General features: G+C 46.4%; 1 protein-coding gene across 2 annotated transcripts in view; it reads right to left on the bottom strand.

Annotated features, from left to right (window-relative positions):
• Nucleotides 1-25,841, bottom strand: part of XPO1 (exportin 1) — a 1,118,801-nt gene that overhangs the window by 995,283 nt on the left and 97,677 nt on the right. For both annotated transcript variants that reach the window (XM_069608010.1, XM_069608011.1), the window contains exon 2: nucleotides 272-403. In XM_069608010.1, coding sequence (XP_069464111.1) covers nucleotides 272-397 — 126 coding nt within the window. In that variant the 5' untranslated portion in view covers nucleotides 398-403. The remainder of the gene's footprint in view (nucleotides 1-271; nucleotides 404-25,841) is intronic.

Here is a 25,841-nt window from a genome sequence, read left to right as displayed (position 1 = left end):
TATAGGTGGCAAGGGACAGCATTAAACAATCGTGCAATTTAAAAGATGGACACCTTTTGGGGTCAGTTTTTCCAGTAGCACTTGGGAACTATGTGTACCTTCTGACAGTCATGGCAACAGTTAAATCTAGCCTTAATAGCAGCAAGAACATTCTCCAGCAAAAAGGGCCAATTATTCAGCAATCAAAATCACACTTTGTAAATAAGCTTTTGCACACAAGACAATAGGGCAGCTTTTTAAGCAATGCCACCACAAGTCTGATTAACTCTACCTGTGAGCCTTCTCCATGGTAAAGGCAATTCACAACATTATCCAAAAGGTTGATGTCCAGCTTCTGGCTGAAGTCCAGCAGCTGACGCGCTGCATGGTCCGCTAACATGGTCATAATTGCTGGCATAGATTACTAAAAAGAGAAGAATAGGTCAAAGTTATTACAAGATCAGAAAATAATTTTTCTTGCAGCTTTTTTCCAAATAAAGCCAGCTTGCAATATTCACGATCTGGTGTAAACCCCAATTCTGCAGGTACATTTGGAACCATTGCAAGGGAGAACAATTAAACTAAATGAGTTAGTAAGATGAACATTTTAAAAGTTCCTGTGGGCAAAAGTATGAAGTAGTAAGCAACTTTGAAAACCAGCCACAATTTAGGACTGCACTCGATTCTTTTCTTTATTTGGTTTACACTATTACTCAATTATAACACGCTCAATACCAGAGAGTGGTTTAATAAGTGCAGGATATAGATTCAAACTTGTGTTGCGCTGCATTGTATTGCCTCCAAGACAAACGCGCTGTCCCAGAGCTATCCTTCCTTCCTCCCACTTATGCACGAAAATTCTGTTTCCTGGTCTGTCTGTGAAAAGAGACACTGCAGTGACTGTTCCCCTTCCACCATAGTTTTTCGCATTCCAGTCAAAGACCCCTGGTAACGTTCTTTCCACTGTGTTCCTCCCATGAATTCCTCATCTTTGATAATCAATATCCAGCTTCAGTTGCTTGGGAAAAAGTTTTTTTGGGCAGATGCAGTCAACTAGATGTCCCTAGAGGACCTCTGTCTCGAGGAGGATGTCATCGAAAGTATATATGGCACGGACACCACCAGTTGTCTTCACTTTTGCATAAACACAGGTTTGACCGTACTAAACTTTGAAGGAACAAAAGCTGTAATAGCATGGGAAATTCTACTGTGGAGTAGGCTTGGAGGGCGATGAGGAATACGTGGGAGGAACATCCAGTCGAATGAAAGTTACTAGGGGTGACTTCGAGTAGATTGTGTCCTCCCACGTATTCCTCATCTTTGATAGACTCCCAAAGCAGTGTTTGTTTTGGTAGAGGGAGTTAAGAATTACATTTTCAATGGTTTCCATGAACCGAATGGAGGACAGCTTTTCCAAATCTTCCATCCTGGTCGAGGGAAGACTCAAGGCAGTAATGCTTGGTGAACGTGTGAGTACCATGTAGCTGCCTCACAAATCTTTAATTGGTACACCCCTTTGCAGGGCTGTACAGGTAGCCACACCCCGGGTGTAATGGGCCCTTAATCCTTCTTGAGGATCCTTGCCCGCGAACGGGTAGCATTCTAAAAAAAATGAGAGCAGCAAGAAGTCACCACTAGCTAGCTACCCACCTCAACCACACTAGTTGTAGGATTACCGACAGATTATTAATATCATCCAATTACATGTTCAGCCAAAGCATAATATCAACAGAGCATATTTTAATTTATATATCTCAGTTTATTAAGGAAGTATAAAAAGCATATAAAACAACCAATACATGCAAACGTAATTCAAAGAGTAACAGAGGACAAAGGAGTGGGATAAAATCCACACTTAGCTGTTTTTATAACAAATGCAAACATAGTTCATGTGCATTGTTTGGTTATGTGATGTTAGTAACAGTGAATAAGACCACAAGCAGATATTAAGACAGCATGGAATAACAGCGTCTACACTCTAGTGTGTTTCTGGGAAAAAGGGACAACACTATTATGGTCTAAATTTCCTTAGTGGTGTTCCAAGACCCATCTTCAGGACGCAGGTGGTTTAAACAAAAATGGTCAATTACACTCGATGCATGGAACCTGTGCATCAGTGTCAGACCTACAAATAAATTAAATGTCTTAAAAAGCTATGTTGGAAGTCACATGCACATTGTGAATTAAAGAGTAGGAGTCCTACTAAACTTTTTTCAATTTCTTTTGGGTGTGGAGGGCAAAATAATTTTGGACATTCAATGGAGGCTATCAATAGGTTTGGCACCTGGATGAATCTGCAACTGTAAATAAAGGAGTACACTCGTGTAAATATGGATGGTAGATATTTCCATCTCTGTAAACACCATATTTTTGCAAATAGGGCATGTGTCAACAGATACATAATGTCAACCCTCGGCCAAAACCCCCTCTGGCAAACCCATTGGCCAGGTGGAGTCAGGACTCGGGCCTCTAGAGCCTGGCATCCTATTCAAAAGCCCTCATGGGGCCAGTTCTGGCGCCTATGGCGCCAGGCTCATACACCATGAAAAACAATGTGCTTGGGAACTACTTTTTGTATTGTCAGCCAACATTGAGGCATCCACATAGCTTGGTTCCTAAGAACCAAGCTATGCGATCTAGTGTTTTGGTGTGGTAGCCTAGGGACTACTTTACCTGGACTATTTCGTTGGGGCTATTTAAACCACACCCAAGCAAGACAACACTCTTCGCATTACTTTGCAGCTTGCAACGTGACGCTCACCGTGTCCAGCTATTCCCTCGAACCTCAGAGAAGCAGAACCTGCAAGGAGACAAATCTTTGAACACTCGCAGCTACTGAGAACAGCTTCCTCGAATCTGCACGCCTCCCGGACAGAAAGACCTGAAAGAGGAAGATCGAGGCAACATTACAGAAAACAATAGAGACATTTACAAATTACGAACTGCTCAAAAGGCTTACCTGGCTTGTCGCCTCTCAGCTGGCACCACTCCGGACATTCCACTCGCGCTCAAGAACACCGCGACCTACAAGGAAGGAAAACACAGGTTAGCAAAGGCAAGACTTCGCAGCGCTGCGCATAGCGCTTACTTACCGCATCATAGCGCATCATAGCGCATCATAGCGCTCTTAATGCGCCATCATTTACCAGCAGGGCTCAACCAAGCCAGTTTGCCGCGCTGAAGCTCCGCATACCTAAGGGAGAAAAAAGACATTTTAAACAAAAAGGCATGCAGGATAGCAACAAAACTAAAGAACAGCAATAAGACCTACCTGAACAATATCAAACGGGCCGGCGTCAGTGAAGAAACTGGCCCGCACTCGCCCATGAAAGACAACACGCCCCTGCAAAGAAGGCAGGACGGAGAGCACGCCCAATTGTACTACAAGGTGAGGAGAGGGCGCCAGAGGGACAATCATACGGGTGTGGAGGGAGGATACTTACCCCAGTCGGTCAGTCCTGAACAGTCCTGTATTTTCAGGCAGAACCTTCCCCGCAGACCACATCAGGGCAAAGCTGATAAGCATACCAGCGAGTAAGCCGGCTGGGTGGCGTCCCTGTGGATACCAGGTGAGCGTAACACAAAGTGATTATCATTTCAAATTAATGATGAGAAAGCAGGAAAGTGCTGGCTTGCAATGAGAAATCACATTCTGGCCTGGGCAGCAGACCATGGACTGTGTGTCCCACCCAACATAACGGTGTCCTAACGGAGACAACGTAAAGAAATGTGTTGCGTATTAGCGCCATATCCTGTTTTGTATTGCAAAAGCTGATACAATACTAAAACGTCACTTCAATCAGTGTAGGCTTCGTGTTGGCATATTCTTAATGGATAAGTTCTGTCCGATAGCGTGATACATGATACCGCAGCTGCTATGATCGAGGTTTTTATAAAACTTGTGAAATCAGATGAAGATTCACAGCACCGATTAATGGAAGTCAGCGGTGTATTCTGATGAAAATACCGGAGTAAGGCTCTGGACAAGTCACACGCTTACCTCCACACACCAGTAGTGGTTCTCGTGTTTCAAGCGAGGTGTGGAAAGCGATGGACTGCCTTTACATTGCATATCAGATTAGTACAGTCATTTGCTTCCGTGTGTGACTGCAGAGCACTAGACAGAACGGACTGGCGCACGATTGCCCTCATACTGGATGGTTCTCTAAGACACAGGAGTGTGCCATCTTAGAATGTCACCATACTCCAAAACAATATGTCCACTATTAACCCTTTAAATGCCAGCGACGAGCCGGCTCGTCGGTAAAAACCGCTCCATGTCGCCACCGACGAGCCGGCTCGTCGGTGGCACTTAAGGGGTTGAGGGGGGGAAATGCTGGCGGGTTTGGGCGGTGAATACCGCGATTTTAAAAAAAACCCATTGGCACTGGGGGGGAACCTCAATGGCACTTAAGAGGTTAAATAAGACATGCATGGCAGTTTTAATAACAGGACAACACTCATTGCATGTTGATATTAATAATACCCATATTTGACAGATCTATGAGAGTTACTTTAAGGAACAAGTAATTTACCGGTAAGTGTTATTCTCCAGCATGGGTCTGGCATGGATTCACATGTTCATGAATATTCCCCGTCAGGCTGGGAATCCTCGGTAAAGGAAAAAAATCAGTTTAGTTTCTGACCTGTCATTCTACGAATAACCAATCACTGGTCTCTGGGTCATACTGCCCCCAGCCAATGGCTGCCCTCTACCTAGGCCCCTCCTCTGGCAGCCATCTTCAGATTTGGTAGCACGTAAAGTGGCAGTATGACCAAGTGAAGAGCCGCAGAGGGGAAGGAGGGAGGGTTCACATGTGAATCCATGCCGGACCCATGCTGGAGAACAACAGTTACAGGTAAGTAACTTGTTCCATCTCCAGCATGGGATCTGGCATGGATTCACATGCTCATGAGTATCAGAATACATAGCAGTACACACATGCACAACCACAGGAGGTGGCAAGGCTCAACATTAAGCATTACCTAAACTCAACATTAAGCAACTCTTACCTCCTCACCAGCCCCACCTTCAGGCGAACAGGTTGCGCAGCACTACTTGGCCAACTCTGGACTCCTCCCTGGAATCCCGATCGATGCAGTAGAATCTTGTGAAGGTGTGCGTCGAACTCCACGAAGCAGCCCTGCAGATGTCCAGCAGGTGCACACCAGACAAGAACGCCGTGGTAGCAGCGATCGCTCTGGTCGAATGGGCTCTCAGACAGCCGGGCAACGGTCGGTTTGCCAACCGATGGCAGTGCATGATGCAGCCAGAGAGCCATCTGGAAATGGAAGCCTTTGAGAAGGCCTTCCCTTGATTCACAGGTCCAAAGTTCACAAAAAGCTGCAATGTCTTCCGAAAACTCTGGGGTCCACGTAGAACTTCAGCGTTCTAGCTACATCCAGAGAGTGCAAAGTCCTCTCGGCCGGCGACAGGAAGAAAACTGGCAACACCAAGGGCTTGTTGAGGTGGAAGTCCGACAGCACCTTGGGCATGAAGGAGGGATGCATCCTCAGCACCACCCTAGTCTTGTGGAAAGTCACGAATGGAGGCTTGCAGGAATGGGCCTGGGTCTCTCCCACACGTCGTGCAGAGGTGATGGCCACAAGGAACGCTGATTTCCACGACAAATTGCAACGGTGCAGAATGCGTAGGCTCGAATGGCGGCCCCATGAGCCTGGTCAGCACCATGTTGAGCTCCCACGCCGGTGCTGGAGCCTTCATGGGCGGGAATGATCGGAAGAGTCCCTTCATAAATTCCTTCACCAGGCGATGAGACCACAGGGATGACCGTCCCAAAGTTCTGGTGTAACGGGAAATCGCTGCAAGATGGATCTTCATGGAAGCATGAGCTAGTCCAGCGATAGCAGGGACGGCAACACTTGAGGAGCTGTAATTCGCAGAGGGTTAATCTTCTGTGCGCGGCACCAGACAGAGAACCTCTTCCACTTGTTACCGTAGCACTTTAGAGTTGAGGACGCCCTGGCCTTTGCAAGCACTTCCTTACAGTCCGCCGGAATATCGTATCCTCCAAACTCTAGTGCTGCAGCAGCCAGGCCTGCAAGTTCAGAGACTCCGGGTCATGGTGGAGGATGGAGCCTCCTTCTTTGGAGTGAAGATCTGCGTCCGTCGACAGCCTGACTTGGGGGGCCGGGAGGGGAACGCTGACAAGTCCAGAAGGTTCGGGAACCAGATCTGTCTCGGCCATGCCGGTGTAACGAGGATCATCCTGCACTGGTACCTCTCGCGTTGGTTGACGAGTCGCAGTAGCAACGGCGGGAATGCATACAGGAATAGGCCGTCCCAGTGGAACGAGAAAGCATCGACCATGCTCCTCAGCTGGGGAAACCTGCTGGCGAACCTCTGGCACTTGGAGTTTGTCGCAGTCCTAAATAGGATGATCTGGGGTTTGCCCCATAGTTGGAAAAGTCGATCCACTTGATCCCGACGCAGCTCCCACTCGTGGCACGAGTGCAGCTCCCTGCTGAGTGAGTCGGGCGATGACGTACTTTGTTCCTGCTAGATGGAAGGACACCAGAAACATCCCCTGGACGACTGCCCAGTGCCACAGATCCTGGGGATCTGGTGCCTCCCTGCTTGCGGATGTAGAACATTGTGGTGGTGTTGTCGGTGAAGATCCTCACCACCTTGGCCTTGAGGGACGAGAGAAACGACCTGAGGGCCCAGACACCGCTCGGAGTTACAGGATGTTGATGTGGAGAGACCTCTCCTCCAGGAGCCAAAGGCCTCTCGCGTGCAGATCTCCGGTGTGCACTCCCCATCCCTCCAGGGAGGCGTCCATCATCACCGTCTCCTGATGTACCGGGGTCTGGAAGTCCTTGCCCGCCGCGAGATGCACGCGGGTGCCCCACCATCTAATCGCTTGGCGGAAAACCTCATTGAGCGGGATCCTGTCTTCGAAGCTGCCCATCGCTTGTATCCCACAGGCGTCAAGGAACTCTTGTAGAAGACGCATCCGTAGCCTGCACAGGCGCACAAGGTAGATCCATGAGGACATCATTCCGAGCAGGGACTTTATGGATCTCACCCTAGCCACGCCCGTGGCCTGCAAGCGCTGCACCTTGCCAAAGATGGCCTTCGTCCTCTCCTCCAACGGCGAGGCCAATCGTGCCACTGTAGCGAGCTTGGCTCCCAGAAACAGTGCGACCTGCGACGGGACCAGGTGGGATTTCGAGTAGTTGATGGAGAAGCCCAGATCTGAGAGAAGTTGGACAGTCTCTGCTGTGTGTTCGATGGCGACTTCTCTTGTCCTTGCACGGATGAGCCAATCGTCCGGGTAGAGGTAGACGTGGATCCCCCCCGCAGGCACAGCCGTGCCACCACTGGTGCAAGGCACTTGGTAAACATCCTGGGTGCCGACTTCAGCCCGAATTGCAGGGCCTTGAATTGGTAGTGCCGCCCTTGGACTACGAATCTGAGAAACATTCGGTGTCCTCTTAGAATGGGGATGTGGAAGTAAGCATTCTCAAAGTCCAGCGATAAGAAGTCGCCCACCTCCAGCTGTCCCAGCACGTGCCGAGGGTGACCATACTGAACTTTTGTGCCTTGATGTATTTGTTTAGCCGCCGCAGTTCCAGGATGGGGCACCAACCGCCTGGATTCTCTGACGAGGAAGTACCTTGAGTATACTGGAGCCCCGGAACCTCTTCGGGACGAGCTCGATGGCACCCTTCTTGAGCATCACCCTTACTGCTAACAGTTGGACGTGATTTTCCTTCCTGGCCACGGGAGGAATGCGGGGGCACTTTCTTTGAAATTCGAGAGTGTGCCCCTGGGCCAGGGCATCCAGCACCCAACGGTCAGTGGAGATGGACTCCCACACGCCGACGAACTTCACCAGCCGGCCTCCCACCGGGGTGCTCCGGTGGGGGCCCGATGCTACGGCCAGTTCAGTCCTGCTTGGAGGCGGCCTTGCCGCCTTGGCGACGACTAGATCCTCCTGACTTGCCGCGTCCTCTGCAGGCCTCCTGCGACGAGGAGCGGGCCGCCTGGCGGTACCTCGAGGTGCCGCTGCCAGATTCCTTGGCGGCACCCTGTCTGCCTCTGGCGTTACGAAGGGGGGCCGGCGTTCCTGCAACACTCCCAAGGCCCGAGCCGTCTCTGCATCGGTCTTGTTGGCCTGAAGTTACTCATCCACTGTTTTTCCAAACAGGATGTTCCCGTCGAAGGGCATGTCAAAAACTCTGGTTTGCACGTCCTGGCGGAAATCAACTGCCTTTGACGGCGGGGATGGCTCAAGGCAAACAGTTGCCCAACTGGCAGAATCCGCTGTCGGCGATATCCGTGGCCACCGTTATGGCATGGTCTGACGCCCCTTCACCTTCCTGTAGGATCACCAGTGCCTCCGACCTCTTGTCCGGTAGGAAGTCCAGCAGGGGAGCGATCCTGTACCACAACTCCCTGTCGTAGTGGGCCACAATCGCTAAGGCGTTGGCTGCCTTAATTGTCGTCGCCGCAGACGAGAGGGCTCATCGTCCCATGTCATCCAGCTTCTTTCCCTCGCTGTCAGGGGGGGTGGGGGGGGGTCGCAGTTGAGGATGATGCCCCCGCTGTCTTCTTCTTGGCCGCCACAACGACCTAATCCGGGGATGGCTGTGCCCTAAGGCACAAAGGGGCGGAATCGGGGACCCGGTACTTCTCGTACCGATCCCCGTTGGCAGGCGTCGTGGACGGGTTCTTCAGGAGAGCAAGTCCCTCTTCCCAGATATCGTCAATCAATGGCAATGCGAGGACCGTCTTCCTCTTGGCCTCGCGCTGCTGATAGAGGAAACCTTCCTTCTGTTCCTCAGGGCAGAGCTGAAAAAGCAATCATGGCCACCAGGCCCCCCCTCTTTCCACCGGGGTCTTCACAGGGGTCTTATCGATGGGCTGAAAAGTGGATTCCCTCCGTGGTGGCAGGGAAACTCTGGGCCCTGAGGTCGCCTCCACTGGCACAGCCTCCACAGGCTTCGCGAGGGCCGCCGCAACTCCCTCGATAGAGGCCTTTGCCGGGTGAATCAAGGCCTTCAGCACCTTGGGTGTGCTTGAAGCCTTCACCTTAGGGGGGTGGGGGTCACCGCCTCGCTCCCCTTCGGCTGTCTTCAAGATCGACCGGGGCTTCTCCAGAAGCTTACCCGGGTTCTCGGATTTTTTCTTTCCAGAGCCAGAGTGTTGGCTCATGGTTGATGGCGTCGGTGAAAGCGCGCCCTGCCTGGCAGCCGAGGAGCCCGACCCTTCTGCGCTCCCAGTGTCTGCGTACTCGCGGTGCTTTGCCTTCTGTTGGGACCCCGTCGCCGGGGCGCCCTCATAGGACTTAGAAGACCGATCGGACTTCTCACCTGCTGGGCCCTTCTCCAGACGATCCCTCAGTCCGTTCCGACAAGTTCTTGCAAAAACGCACAGACCTTCTCCACGTGCGTTTTGTTTTCATGAAGGCAGTAGAGACATCTTAAATGCTCGTCCTCCTTGAAAACATTCTGCAATCTGCATCCAGGGCAGTTCCTGAACAGCTTGGGTCCGGGTGTCGAGCTTCTTGTCCAGCGTAGCGCGACGAACCTTCACCCTTGAGGGGTGTAGAAAATTCCAAAACGGGTCCCCGTTGATCAGAAGTAGAAACGGTGGAGCTTGAGGCTCGATTCACTGATAAAAAAAAAACTTGGGGGGGGTCAATATTAAATAATGAAATTTTATTAAAAAAAAAATAAGAAAATCGCAAAACGTAGTAAAAGCTCGAGAGCTAAAGCACAAGACTCCCAACACTTGAACGTGCGGTACAAATCTGAGGATGGCTGCCAGGGGAGGGGCTTAGGGAGAGGGCAGTCATTGGCTGGGGGCAGTATGACCCAGAGACCAGCGATTGGTTACTAAGAAAGACCAATCAGAAATTAAACTGATACCGATTTTTTCTTTACCGAGGATTCCCAGCCTGACGGGGAATATTCATGAGCATGTGAATCCACGCCAGACCCCATGCTCGAGAATGACATTGAAACAGGACCTTCCCCCCCCTTATGACTTTCACCGTTGCTATGATCCTATTGCTCTGCAACTATGCATATACACTAACCTTTTTTTTTTCCAACTGTCCTTGTATTGCTCCACAACCCTGCTCCTAAGTACTCTTGCACTGCTCTGTAACCAAGTTCCGAAGTATTCTTGCACTGTTCTGTAACTAAGTTCCCAAGTATTCTTGTATTGCTTGCGCCCAGCTACCTGAGGGTTTTGGACTCGTGCTGTATCAAATAAACAAACCTGCTATGCATGAAAAAGCTTGCCAGATAGGAATCTTAGAACTGAAGTTCTCATTTCCATCTTACAGTGTCCCATCGATAATGCATATATGAACATATAGCATGATTCCATCCCCTACGTAATATAACGAATGGATGAAGAGGACAAAGCAGAATTTTAATGGACAAACAAATTCCATTCAACCGATATATTTAATCCGGTCTGGGCAGTTTTTAGATTGTATATCCATTTCTGTTCCAATTTTTTTAAGGGACAGTTCCCAATTGCCACCTTGTGTTTGGACTTTTGTGGTCTGTATTACAAACCAGAAGACGTCTTCACAGGTATGTTTAACCTCTATAAAGTGGTCAACAAGAGGTTTGTCTGGAGTCTCATTACGAATTGCCGAACAGTGTCCCATAATACAATGCCTCTGCCGGTTTCACAACGAAAGATGTTTCCTAGATCTTTTAAGGCCATTCATTCTGCCTTTGTCATGTTATCTTTATGTTGGTTTTTCACTTTAAAGAGATATTGTAATTCTCTTAGTATTTTTTTTCTTCAAAAGTGAGGATCTCAAGGAGATTATATTTGACGTTTGTGTAAAGGAAGAAGGTAATTTCAGTCCTGTTGTGTTGTCATCTTTGAAATTGCAGAAAAAACATTTGAGCCTTAAGGATCTGAAAAAGTTCCTTATTTCCATTTCAGTCGTGAATTGATCAGCTATTTTGGTAGGGACAAACGATAAACCTTTGCTCAACACGCTGATTTCTATATTACTCAAAAGAGTGAGCTTAAATGAAAAATGGGTATTACCAGTTGGTCTGGGGGGTTGCCACTGTCGTGTTGGCATTGTGCGGTTGCCCTGTTTGTTCCATTAATCAGTGCTGTGAATCTTCATCCGATTTCACAGGTTTTATAAAAACAAATCGATCACAGCAGCAGCGGTACCACGCTACGGGACAAAACTTATCCATTAAGAATACGCCGACACGAAGCCTACAGTGATTGAAGTAAGTGTACGATTTCGTGACATTTCAGTATTGTATCAGCTTTTGCAATACAAAACAGGATATGGCGCTAATACGCAACACATTTCTTTACTGTGTCTCCGTTAGAACACCGTGATGTTGGGTGGGACATGTAGTCCATGGTCTGCTGCCCAGGCAAGAATCTGATTTCTCACTGCAAGCCAGCACTTACCTGCTTTATCATCATCATCATTAATTTGAAACGGTAATCACTTTATGTATCCGTTAACACATGTCCCAATTGCAAAAATATGGTGTTTACAGAGATGGAAATATCTAACATCCATATTTACACAAGTGTACTCATTTATTTACAGTTGCGCATTCATCCAGATGCCAAATCTATTGATAGGCTCCACTGAATGTCCAAAATTATTTTGCCCTCCACACCCAAAAGAAATTGAAAAAAAGGTTAGGACTCCTACTCTCTAATTCACAATGTGCATGTGACTGCCAACATAGCTTGAAGACATTTTATTTTTTTTTTGTAGGTCCGACACTGATGCACAGGTTCCGTGCATCAAGTGTAATTGACCATTTTTGTTTAAACCACATGCGTCCTGAAGACGGGTCTTGGCACACCACCAAGGAAATTTAGACCATAATAGTGTTGTCACTATTCCCCAGAAACACACTAGAGTGTAGACATGGTTATTCCATGCTTTCTTAATATCTGGTCATCGTCGTATTCACTGTTACTAACATCACGTAACCAAACAATGCACATGAACTAGATCTGCATTTGTTATAGAAACAGTTAAAAGTGTGGATTTTATCCCACTCCTTTGTCCTCTGTGTTACTCTTTGAATTACGTTTGCATGTATTGGTTGTTTTATATGTTTTTTATACTAAAATATAAACTGTTTGAGATATATAAATATGCTCTTTTGATATTATGCTTTACCTGAACATGTAATTGGATATTAATTATCTCTGTCTGAGTAGGTAATCCTACAACTATAGCGTGTTTGAGGTGGGTAGCTAGTGGGGACTTCTTGCTGCTCTAAATGTTTACTCCTCTAACAGCCCCCTTTACAAAAAAGAGGAATTTCTCATTTGCTCAAATCATTTTTCTACACCCCCGCATTCTAGAAATTGCCAGAATGATCCATCTGGATAAGGTCTGTTGTCGCATCCTAACCCAGTTTGTGGCCTGCACAGCCTATAAAAAAAGCTGTGCATCAATACAAAGTTTGGATAGTCTAGATATGTAAAAGCTCAGAGTTCTGCGTGGATCCAATCGATGTAATCTCTCCTCTTTGACAGGATGAGGCGGAGGATAGAAAGTGGGCAATACAAAGTTGTGCCCTACATGAAAATCAGAATTCATTTTGGGTATAAATGAAGGCTTAACCCTGAGAACAAACCTATCCTTGTGGAAGATAGTAAAGGGTGGCTTAGGTGAGTGCCTGCAATTCACTCTACGGGCTGAAGTTAATGCTACAAAAAGAATGGTTTTAAAGGTTAACCTTAATGGACATGAATGTAAAGGTTCAAAGGGTGCACACACACAAGATTTAGTACCAGATTAAGGTTCCAAACTGGAACCAGGAAAGGATATGAACATTCTTCTGATGAGCGTTTAAGGATAGATAGTGCCGCCAAATTGCCCTTAATTGTTCCAACTGGAGCCCCAGATTGTTTAAGGATAGTAGAAAAGGTACACACTCCTGGTGTTTTGCATAGAAAAGAGTCTACATTCTTGTGTTTGCACCAGCTGCAGAATTTTTTCCAACGACAAAGGTAAAAGGACTTTGTTACTGGCAAAAGCTCCATTACGTCATCTGGGAGATCCCAATCCTTGCATCTCCGCCTCTCAGAAACCATAAGTGAAGGCCAAGTGCCTTGACCTCTGGATGGAAAACCCGAAGGTCCTCTCTTTGTCAAAGACGTATTGGAGAGCAGATGGACATGTCCAGAAGGTCCGGATACCACAACCTCCTAGCCCAAACTGGGGCAATTCGGGTCATGTGTTTCCCAGACTTTTACAACCTCCTGATCACGTGAGGAATGGCGGGGACTGGAGGATGCGAGTGCAGGAGTGGAGACTTTCCCCCCAACCTCAGGCTAAAGATAGGAAGGAACACATGTTAAGTCTCTCCATGCATGCCTATTTGTTCTTCACTACAATTACTCACCAAACTCTGTTCACCCTGCCAGCGATTTACCTTCCAATGACCGTGTGTTATTTACATGTCATGCTAACTCAGCTGAATAAACTATTTAAAGAGCACAGCGGAAGATTATAAGTCAGGGCATTAGCAAAACATGTGGAGTCTCCCTCTGAGTACTTGGTTTGATGTTAATAAATCTATCTAGGACTGTTAGTCTGCGATGGTGTCTCATTCTTAGTTTATATTCCAGCCGGGAAAAACCCTTAGTGGCCCACAGCCTTACTCCAATGTGCACCTTTAGCAGGGTCATTTACAAAACTTCAGACTTAGTCAGAAACCCTGAAGCTAGCCCACTCTGACCAGAAGCACTGGCCGCTGCAAATGCGGTCTTCCACAAAAGTAATATATCTTAAGTTAAGCGCACACATGATTTAAGAGCGAGTGCTCAGAGCATTTGGAGATCCCATTGTTGGTGTGGTGGGTTTTGGCACAATGCAAACAGCACTTCACTATTTGAAGCAATAAGGTTGCAGTCACAGAATTCTGGTAGGCACAACGAGATTCAATTTGGAGACCTCAGACAGCTAGCTCAGCAATTAAACATAACAAGTCCTCCCCGGAGCATAGTAAGGAATTAGCTTCTACTGACATCCCTCAAGTCACAAGCAAAAAAAATCCACTTGTTCTGATAGTGGGTAGACCTTCCTATCAGCTTAGCAGGGGGTGGCACTTCTATTTTCTTCCAATCGTTACAGGTGTCCAGAAGTTAAATGGTCAGGAATACCATATGAAAACACAATATGGGGGTTTTGGGGAGTCAGGAAGGGGCTACAATGAGGAACAAGAAGTCATTGGCTCTTAAACACCGGAATCTGGCAGCCCACTAAGGGACTTCTGAAATGAGAGCACTCGTTTGTTTAGTCAGATGAATGAGGAGGCGCTCTTATTACAAAGAATTTAGTTGGTATTTCCATTCATATAAACTTCCACAAGAAAAGAAAATAATGCTGTCTTAACTAAATTATGCACAGTCTCGTCACATGCAATCATGGTATAATCCCACTCGCTTCACAATATGCAAAATACACATTTAAGCAATTCCCCCACCAAATCAATGAAAGGTCATGTGATCACCGCATTGATGCTATGGAGGAACCTGTTTTGAAGTAAAGGCACCTGGATGGCACATTTGAACAATTATTCAATTGTATAGTAAACAAGTCAAGATTCAGAACTTCATCAAAAGCTCTTAAAATCTACTGCATTGTGATATTCATTGGGGATGACACAAATTAAGAGCTCCGAAACAGTCCCCAACTCCCAGTAATTTTTCACTGAACAATTCAAAAGCAGGCTTCAGTTTGATTGAATTCTAAACTCACTTCATTAAAGCACAGCTTGGTTGTCCATGGTTAAGATCAACCAAACTTTCTGCCACCATAGATATTGGTAGATCAGATGTGTGTCATGAGACTCCAGTAACTAATTTGTTTGCGAGCAACTTGGTCGAGCGGTCTCTAGTTTAACTGTATTCCTTTGGCACTGCATTTCCCCAAAACAGATGGGAACATTGGTTCACTTCTCCCCTCCCTGCCTCCTCCCCCCCCCATGGTGAAAAGGGAGAAGGTTGAACGTCTGCTGCAGGATAGAAAAATCCAGAGAATCTGGAGGAATGTGCACCGGGAAGATAGTTTGCCTGCACTAGCAGGGGGGGCAGTTCTTAGCCAATCGGGGGCCTCCCAGTAAATCAGGGAACAGTTTACCTCATGGTAAATCCTGCAGTCTGAATCCCCCCCGAGCAGCGGGAGGCTGCCATTTTCCCTGTCAGGAACCAGTAAGTTCTGACGAATCCTATCCAAATCTGCAGGCAGGCTTTAGTAAAAAGGTTTCTCTATAATGGATAATTGTTATTTGCTGAATGCTATGATAAATACATAAACGTTAGGCGCAGTCTAGTACATGTGGCTTTACTAGAGCTTGCCAATGCTTTTAGATTGAATAAAATGTTATGGCAAAACATGGGTTCCATCAGCCCTCCTACAGCGAATGCAACTGCTGAAACTTCAGTAGCATTATGCTGTTCCATTACCAATAACTACTCCCAGAATTTCTCTGCAAACAGGGCAGCCAGGCATGGTTGTCAGTTAAAACCATCGATATGGATTCTTCTTTCAGATCTTAATCCATACAGGCAAGCAGCCAGCCTTATCCCTCTTAAATGGCTCAAATATAGTGTTGAGGTACACCAATGATACATTCTAATCGATCTTAGCACAGGCAGTCTGCAAAAGGAGCCCAATGTACTCAAATACTTTTTTTATAATTATTAAATCATGGTCTCGTTTTTTTATAACATGCTTAATACCAGACAGTGGTTTCTAAGCACAGGATCGGGATTCAAACCTGTGTTGCTCTGCATGGTCTTGCTTCCAAGACAAATGTGTTGCCCCTGAGCTATCCTTCCTCACCATTCTTTATGTCTTGTAGTTAATAGTAGAGGTGGGTTGGGCATATAAGGATTGTCATCAAGAAGGATGGTCTGGGGTTGGGGTTCTTTGAGGTGCCAAGGTTTTACCGGATGTCCGGGGAGAAGATTGGATAAGAGGTTAACAAATCAGTACATAGTTTTAAAGTGTTTTGATCCAACTAGTCAGTCGTATTATGCACATAAAGGCTTTGCAAGTGGCGGAGCACGAGAACTGCACTGATTAGTCATGGTTGCTGTGTGTGCTTCATGCCAACTAAAACATTTCCAATAGCAAAATTAAGGTATGAAATACAGCAGCTACAAAAGTTTTATACAGCCCCAAGCAGTATAGAGCCATCTTCTGACACATTAAGCTTGCAAGAAACAGGAATGGCCTAGTGAATAGTTTTCTGCTACTGTAACCTGACAAAAATGCTTTCCGTCTCCCAAGGTGAGCAAGCCCCTTTGGGCCTCAAGAGGTGGGCCCACTAAGCAACACCTAGTATGGGTTGACCCCTCTGGTCCCGCACCACGCCCTTGGAGAACTGGCCGACCCTTCGTAAGTTTAAGTGCCACCCTCCCCTTCCTCAAACAGCCAATGTCTTCAACTGGCTGTTTGGGAACAACCTCAAAATACTAACAAAGTTGCAAATGGCCAGGCTTCTGCCCAGTTGCAGTCATCCTCACAGAGCCAATGATTTGCCTCCTCGGATTTCAGTGGCAGACATAAAACAAGCAAAGTGAAGGAGATAGTTCGCTGTCCGTCTGGAGCAGTGAGCAGCAAGAAAGCCCACAGAGCACTGCTTCCTGCAGCCAGGCAAGGAGTCTGGCAGTGCCACACCAAGAAGTTAAGTGACTGCCAGAGTGGTGGTCAACCAGCAGGCTGGAAAGAACTGTAGATATACACCTCTACTGAGGCAAGAGAATGAGTCGCTGTGACGCCATCCACAAGGAATGTCAAACTGCAAGCCAGGTACGCAGGACGCTCCGAGATCCAGGAGGAGGTTGGGGGGTGTGGGGGGAGGACTTGTCAGTTGAAACCCCGGAAGGTCCACAGCACCACACTAGTCATAACCGGGCCAGAAAGAACACCCAGGATAAGGATTGGAAATGCGAAACCCCAGGAGGAGCTTAGACAACAACATAACCTGAGGGGGCAAAAGCCAACGTACTCTAGGTCGGGGTAAGCCAGAGAAGAGGCAAGAGTCTGAGCAACATGCAGGGGGGAAGATAACCACGATACAGCCACGATACAGAAAGGGACTAAGCCCAAGCCAGGGGAATAGTCTACAGACAGAGCCACATTGAGTGCCTGTGAAAGACAGGCTTAAGTGGAGACAAACTGTATCCAGCTGAGAAGAGGACAGAGTCTCAACACACCCAAGCAGGGGTAAAATACACTTTAAAAAAAAAAAAAAAAATTCAAAAAAGGACACAGCAGAGAAATAGGAAAATAGCCCAAGTAGGGCTGAAAGACATACAACCGGTCACAAATCAAATGTATGTGGCCGGGGGGGAGGCAGAGTCTCCCCTTTGACTCTAGAGATGTGAGCCTGCTAAGCATGATCCTGCCTAGGGGTCTGGGCAAGTGACACAGCACTGGGAGAAACTCCCCCGTAGGGGAAAATAACTACCGCTCCTGTGAATAACTACCTAAGACAGAAAATAGTAGCATATATAGGATCATCTGCTACATGAATAATATGGGCACTGCATATTTGGCAGATTGCAATGCAGCAACAAACCAGCCTGGAAAAAGATGCAATTTAAGAAGAGACGTGTACTTAACTGAGACAAGTGGAATTATGGAGAAGCAGAGCGCGGCGTGCAGAGGGGAAGCTCCCCCGCCCCAAGGTGATCATGCCTTGCAGAGGTAGACCACGGACAAGCCGCATATCAAATGACTTTCCAGTAGGTAAACACCACCGATCTGATGCACCAATGCCCAGCACATCCAACAGAAACCCGAGAACCAGAAAAGCGGAATCCAGGACCAAGTGGTGACGGGACCACATCCATATTGTGGTGGGTAGGTCGCCCAACAAACCACAACGAAAACAGAGGAGGGAGTGTGAACAGCTACCCGACCCCTGCGTCCAGACGCAGGGGAAGCCAAATGAAAAGCCAGGTACGGGAGAAACCAAGCAACAAGAAACCAAACGCTGAAGTTAAATACCCAAGCAAATGCCATACCCAGCAACATTCCCCTGCATAAAGCTGTAACAGGGAGACTGGGTGAAGCGCTTCTATATGGAGCGAGAACGACAAGATACTAAATATCAAAGTGTTGAACTGGAAGTGTGCAAAGCATATAAAGAGAAGAGCAAATAACCATGTTTGGGAAGTAAAGAGTGGGAACCAACCCAATTGAAAGAAGGGAAAATACCCTACAAGTCCAAAAGTGAAGAATAGAGAAATTAAGACGATCAAGTGAAGATGGAGAATCCAAGCGGAGAGGGAGAGCGTGTTAGTCCAAAAACGACCCTGTAGATTGGTTTTCGGCCAATATAATATACATGCTATACAATCACATCATGTGAAATACGTGTGACAAACATTGCAAACACAGAACCGTCAATGAAAGCAGAGGGCGTCCATTTTGTGAAAGTATTCGCCATTTGATTTTTCTTTTCTGTCTAAACCGCTTTGCAAATGTATTCTATGATTCAAGCTCATACACGGTCCGAGGCTACAGCCTGCATGTTGAAAGAGCAACCCAGACAGGAATGCCAAACAAAACAGAAATACATTGTTTTCCTCCCTCACAAAGTCCTTGGAGGCAAGCAGAAACTGCATTTAATCAGCAGCCCAGGTGCCGGCCTGTTTTACCAAAGCAGTAGCAATAGGCAGTTAAAGCATGAATTATATTCTTATAGCGGTCCTCCTTCGTGGATCTGCCTCAGAACAGTCTGACCCCTGGTTCACGAATAGAAACGGGGGAGATAACGTACTAAGGAATGTGTGTCTCTTACAAACTTGATGTCCTTGCTGAACAAGAGCTTTATGTTCTCCATAACAAAGAACTGTCTCTGCAACTGTTGCTAGAATAAGTAGAATTAGATTGAATAGAAACTTGTCATAATTGTCATGAATGTCAATCACCGGACCCTAACCCTAAAGATACATTGTGGGCGGTTTGATTTGCCTTCAAAGATTGCATGTTTGTATATATGTTGCTGCTTGAGCGATGCTCGTTCTCTTGCGTCTCACGAGGTCTGGGTGAGACGTTGCGAGACGTTAGACCCCAGTCGGCCGACTGAGCCTACTTTGAAATAAACCACATTACTTGGAAAATCGAACCTCGTGTCTGTCGTGTCACTAGTATATGGTGATTGTGCCTTCGTTTCCATATGTGAGGGTCTTCACGGCCTAGCAATAGTGGATCAAACCACACCCAAACTGAGAAAAACAAGTTGCTTACCAACTGGTAATGTTCTTTCGACTGAATGTTCCTCCAATGGATAACTCATCTTTGATGTATTCATCCAGCTTTAGCTGTTTCGTAAATGTTTTCTCGGCAGAGGGCGCGGTGCGTCGAGTCGAAGTCCCTCGTCGAGGGTGATATCGGGTATACAAGTAGCACGTGCGGCGCCCGTTGGCCTCAGTTCTGTTTTCCTCCCTCTTGCTCTGCTGTATAGATAGCGTAGGTAACCAGGTGTCAGCCTTGCGAGAGTTGAAGTGGTAATAACACCGGAAAATCTACAGATGGGAGGGCGATGAGGAATACGTTGCAGGAACATCCAGTTGAAAGAACGTTACCAGTTGATAAGTAACTTGTTCTTCAAATAGATTGCACATTTACCTCGTCCACCACAAGTGGTTTTACATTGGCCTCTTTGACTGGCCATTCCTCTTGCCTTTCCATATGAGGGATAATAACGATAGGATCGTCCCCTCCAAGATTGTTCTGATGCACGAAAAGGCTGAAGTTGCCTTATAGCAGCTCCTAAGGTTTTGGCTGCTGCTTTCGAGGTCTGCAACTTTTCAAGGCTCACGTCAGCCTATTTGCCAAAAAGGTGAGACCCGTCAAAAGGCATGTTCAAAAGACGATTTTGCACGTCTGGTGCGAAACCAGACTTTCGCAACCAAGCAAATCTGTGCATCACTGTGCTAGTGACCATCGACCTGCTCATGCTATCTGCAGTGTCCAATCCAGACTGAAGGGATTCCTGCATGGCCTCCTTTCCATCTCCAACGATGGTTAGGAATCCTTCCCTTTCTTCCCCTTTTGGTATGTGCTCCGCCGCCATTGCAATGCACTCCCACAGAGCGTACGAAAACTTTGCCAAGGCACATGTGGAGTTGACCAATTTTAATGCCATACTCCCAGCTGAAATTACATTGCATGCCCAACCATCCATGCGCTTGACGTCCATATCCGAAGGGATGGAAGGGCACGCCACCTTATTTGAAGCTGTGGCTGCCTGGACCATCCGACTCAGGAGTAGGGTGTTGGACAGATAGCCGGGGTCGCTACTGGAAGGGTGGTATTTTGAAGTGATGGACTTATTCACAGGAGGAATTGAGTCCGGGGTCTCCCAATTTTTGGCCACCCTATTTTCTAAGGCTACACGCAAGGCTAGGGATCTTCGGTGGGGCCATGAGCTAATATGTCAGTCAGGTCATCCTGGATGAACTGAGTTGGTGGTCTAGCCCATCCTCAATAATCCACCACCTTTGTCATCAGTTGTCAGTATGAGGGACTGGCATGTTCCCCTAGTTCTGGTCTGCCAAATTCTGTCTCAGGTGATGTGTCAACTTTACTTGCGTTATGCAAGGTTTCCACTAAATCCCTCATTCTGCTTTCCTCAGACATTAGACATTCTGGGACATTAGGGGTGCCATACTCTAGGCCAAAAGGAACATCCTCCTCCTCAGACCTTTCTTGTTCCTCAAAAAAAAAGTCAAGAATTTAAATATTCTTTCCTTGGTAGAGGTTTATACATTTTTTTTGGAACACTGGAGGCTGAAAGTTTTAATCTTGGCAGCTTTTTCTTTTGTTGCTATTTTGTCAGTTTCTGGCTGAACTGGAGCCTTTGAAACTTTTGGCACCGAGGGCTTCGGGGGTCGACAAAGGTGTTGGCGAAATAGCAGTCATCGACTGAGCTGGCTTCGAGACGCTCTTCGAAGGCTGGTCCGAGGTGTGTCAGGTTCCGGATGGCGTCTATGACCTTGAGAGGTCAACTCGAGCGATCTTTATCACTCGGGGTCCTGGAAGGTTCCCGATATTTCCTCCTTCGATCACCCGGGTTCAAGGGCACGCGAGTGTCAGAACGGTAACACTCTCGGCCGGCTTCTGAGGAAGGCGCGGACCGAGGCTTAGCCTTTTCAAAAACCATCATTTTACCTCTAAATGTTTCCCATTCTTCGGAGGAAGTATGTTTTGTGGGGCATTTCATTTTCTTGGGGGGGGATTAGTCAGAAGACGAGGTGGAAGGGGACCGGTGGCGTCTCTTTTTAGACTTTTTTGTCAAGGATGAAGAGTGGTGGGAACAACTTCAGGCCGTAGACCTATGTTTTCGCCTTTCGCGTCAAGGACATTTGTCATGGGATCGCGACTCAACGCTTGAGGCTTTTCGGTCGGGTTTTCGACCTAACTGGAGCTTTCCCTTCCTCTCTCGCAAGGCCTTGCTCGTCATTGCCTGACACTTCGTACAGGCCTGTGGTTTTCGCAGAGACACCACAGACATTCTCAGTGCAGATCCGTGATCGACATTTTGGAACCGCAGGTTTTACATTTCTTGAACCCGAACGCGGGGTAGACGAGGAGGACATCTCGAATATCTTCACAATAACTGCGTCACTGAACTATCGAGGCACGCCTAGTCTCCGAAGCAACACGTACTGCGGAAAAACAGAACTGAGGCCATCGGGCGCAGCGCGTGCTACTTGTATACCAGATGTCATCCTCGACAGAGGCCTTCGAGGGACTTTGACTCAACATCGATGCACGTGCCCTCTGCCGAGAAATAATTTCCGAAGCAGCTAAAGCTGGACGAATACATCTAAGATTAGGAATACGTTGGAGGACACAATCCATTCGAAAGCCTGGATTAACAGAGCTCTATAAATTCAAAGAGTGAGGAAGTATCGCAAGGAAAAAATATCAGACAAAGAATTAATCAAGGAGCTCTACATAGATTATAGAAGATCATGTTAGGAACAGAGTACAAGAAACAGTGATAAAGAGCAACAGAAAACCAGGAGAATTATACCACCCCACTGGCCTGGTTTAAGTTGGTTTTATTAGTGGCAATGTCAAGTAGAATTAGATTTGGCCACAGGACATTATTTTCTTTGAGACTGCCCGATGCCTCTAGTTCCTTTAGATAGGCTGGGAAATCCCTCTAGCAGTAGGGAAAGAAAGTCTTTATAAGTTTATTAAAAGCAAGTCAGAATGTCCTTAACGTGACCAAATCCTTCCGACACGCACCAAATCCCACAAGGGGGTAGAGAACAGACCCCAGGTAGCTGCTGGAACGGATGCAGTTCCAGAGCACCATAACACATAGGGTGTCCTAATAGTAAAATACCTGAACCAGATAGGTGTGCATTTTATATATTAACCAAAGTGACAATTAATGTCTAGTTTCCAACAACCAATTTTGCTAAAATAAAACTGAAACTAATTTAATTATTTTGGTGGTAGGTATACATTTTCCACCAATTTTCTTTTTTCTTGTATTCTCCATCTTTTTTTTTTTTTAAAGGCGTGCAATTACTTTTCTCAAAATCTAACAAATAGTAATATAAAATGGCAATAAATATTAAAAAGAGCATTGAATATCTCCTCTAAACAATCATGTATTCAAAAATATTCATAAATAGTGGCATACAACATATGTTAAGCTAAACAGTGTGTGTAGAACATAAGGTGAAACAAGTGGATATATTCATCAAAACAGATATCAAACAGATCTACAAAAGGACACAATGGTGCATTGCATATCCTTTCTGGAACCACATTCATGCGTTTGGTCCTTCTGCCTATAGGGTGACCTCTACAAATCAAGACTAGTTTTGACCCCATGTATCCATGCGGGTCTGTACTCCTCGGTTCATTTGGAACGTGTGTACACATGCCTATGGTTACAGAAGTGTATATGCAATGCACAATTGTCTATGTCCTGATGCAGTGATCTGCTTAGTCAAATGCTTTGCATAGGCCTACATCTATTGGTAGCTGCAGAGTATTGCACACAAGTTTTCGAAGTTGGAAAAGGGACAAGCTTTTCCAAAGAACCTTCAACTCCAAGAGGGGAGGAATACAATTGCTGACCGCAATGTATGTCTGAGGCATGTGGATCTGTTTAGAATGATATGCTCTGCATAGATTAGCAAGCAGTACTTTGAAAAAGGTGTGTTATTTGTAGGAAGAGCGGCAAACATTTTTTAACACAGCTTGTTCCACCTGTGCATCACCCTTGGAATGTGTCTAGACAATGTTGGGTGAAGGTGCGCACTGAACTCAAGTGGCAACTTTGCAAATGGCATCTTGAAGGCACATTTGCTATTAGAAAGTTGCACCTGTGCCTCAGGTTGTGTGCTCTAGCCTTGAACGGCAACGTTCTCTTAGTAAGAGTAGCAAAGTTGGATGCAGGGGACACTTCAATGGATTGTGTCCTCCCACGTATACCTCATCTTTGATACTCACAAAACAGTAATGTGTATAGGAGGCAGGAGTAAAAAGTAATGATTTCTTTAAAGATGCAGAGTGCAACACAGCTTTCCCAAATGTAGTATCCTGGCTAGTGGAGGAATCTAGACTGCAGAATTTGGTGAAAGTATGTTCGGACGACCATGTGGCAGTCGCGCATGTCTTTAATTGGAACTCCGCTTTGGAGAGCTGACGAGGCTGCGATAGCCCTAGTTGAATGAGCCCTGAGGTGTGGAGGAGGATCTTTTCCTGCCAATCTATAGCACTCTATGATAGTCAGTATTATCCATCTTGAGATGGGCTGATTCGTGATAGGTAAACCTACTTTATGTCCTGCATACCCCACAAACTACTGATCTGCTTGTCTAATCCTTACAAGTCTTAATGTAAAAACTCAAGGAACGCCTTGGATCCAGCCTGTGCAATCGCTCTTCCTCCTTCCCTGGGTGAGGAGGGGGTAAAATGAAAGCAAGGTTATTTTTTTGTGTGGTATAGAATTCTGAGACAACCTTTGGGAGGAAATTTGGCTTCACTTGAACTAAAGCAAAAAAAAGTGGACACCACACTTATTTATGCATATAGTCCAAAGTAATCATGCATCTTCCGTTATTTCAGTGTTTTATAGGAGCTGACTGAAATGAGTCCAGAGACACCCAGACTTCACCAAACTATGTAGCAAAAAAGCTGGATAAAAAGATCCAGCTATTCAGTCGGTCTAAGTTTGTCCCGACTAAGGGGTTTCAAAAGAAAATATATTTCACTCTAATATGAGTTCCAATGCATCATGTTTGAGTTTTCTGTAGTAAATCAGCCGTAGTCATCGGTATTGTATTTCAAAAGTAGCTATATTAAGTTGTATTCACTAAATACTTCTTTAGTGCGGCAGACATCAGTGCATGTACATATAAAAGGTCATAGTGCCAATTCATTTCGGAAAATTATTCCTTCTTCAGGGCGAACCTTATAGTCCATCATACAATGACAGCAGATTTACAATTTTGTAAAGGCAAATAATATAAAATAAACATATCGTAGTCCCATGTTTCACATTATCAGCGTATGTGATCCAAAAAAAAAAAGGGAGAAATTCAAGGGGCGTATGTCAGTTACATGGTTGATCAATAATGCTTAGAGTTGTTTACATAAATTGAGTATTTCACCCCCGTGACCTGCATTTGCAATAATGCTGTGGTCATCTCAGGCGGTGCCAAGTCATTCCTTAATGCGGCGTGGGTGCCGTAGTGTAAATTGCAGGAGCTAATAAAGATATGCATCTTGAATTAGTGTTCCAATACCTTGATAATCAGGGTCCCTTAACTGTTAAACTCCCATTGCTGACCTTCCAGCGTTCGCGTTTGGCTTCACCCGAACGAGTCTCCACTTCCTGTTTAGAGTCAGTTGCTAAGGCAATGGGACTCATTTATGTGATTTCCGCCGACAAGCACGGCGTTAATTATTAGTCGGCGGAAATCACATAAATAAGTCCCATTGTCTTACCAATGGGCTCTAAACAGGAAGCGGAGACGCGTTCGGGTGAAGCCACATGACAAACGCTGAAAGGTGAGCAAGGGAGGCGAACAGTAACCACAACGTTATTGCAAATGCACGTAACAGGGGTGAAATACTCAAAAAGGCCTTTCACCATCATATTACCGGTGCATCTTGTGGACCATCTTGTTGGGGGGGGGGGGGGGATGCATACGCAAATCTCCTTGACCAGCTCATTAGTAGTGCGTTCCCTTTGGAACCTTTCTGGGGAAACCTGGACATGTAATCTAGGTATTGTGTGTGCTAATGAGTAGCAAAGAGGTCCATTTCAATCCCAGTACGAGAAGACTGTAGTATGTCCATTCAGTTGTCACTCGTGTTCGAAGGGTAGCACCACACTTCTACTTAGTACATCTGCCAGTGAATCCAGTTCCCTTTGAACATGTTGCGCTAGGAGAAACCGGTCGTATTTTATTACCCACAGCTAAACGTTCTGGGCAAGTTTGGATAGCCCTGTAGAATGTGTCCCCTCCCCCCCCTGTTTATGTAAAACATGGCTGTGGTGCTGTCTGTTAGGATGAGGACTGTTGTGTCCGAACCGAGTCTTGAATGCTTTAAGTGCTTTGAAGAATGGGCAGTTCCAGGAGGTGGATATGCTGCTTGGTTAATGCTTGTGTGCATACCCCATTTGCAGTAAGATGGAGAAAATGAGCCCCCACCCTGTCGGTGATGAGTCTGTTGCAAGACTGGCTTCAATAGCTAGCGAGTTGAAAGACTTCACCCTTAACAGGTCATCTTTGGACCACCACTACATCAAATGAACTAGATGTTGCGAAAACCACTATATCGTTCCACATGCTGCTAGCTTGTGAC

This window comes from Ambystoma mexicanum, chromosome 4q (assembly GCF_040938575.1).
Source record: "Ambystoma mexicanum isolate Mex_15411 chromosome 4q, UKY_AmexF1_1, whole genome shotgun sequence".
In the NCBI taxonomy this organism is placed as follows: domain Eukaryota; kingdom Metazoa; phylum Chordata; class Amphibia; order Caudata; family Ambystomatidae; genus Ambystoma; species Ambystoma mexicanum.
Note: the sequence above shows the minus strand (reverse complement) of the source record. Positions and strands in the feature narration are given on the sequence as shown.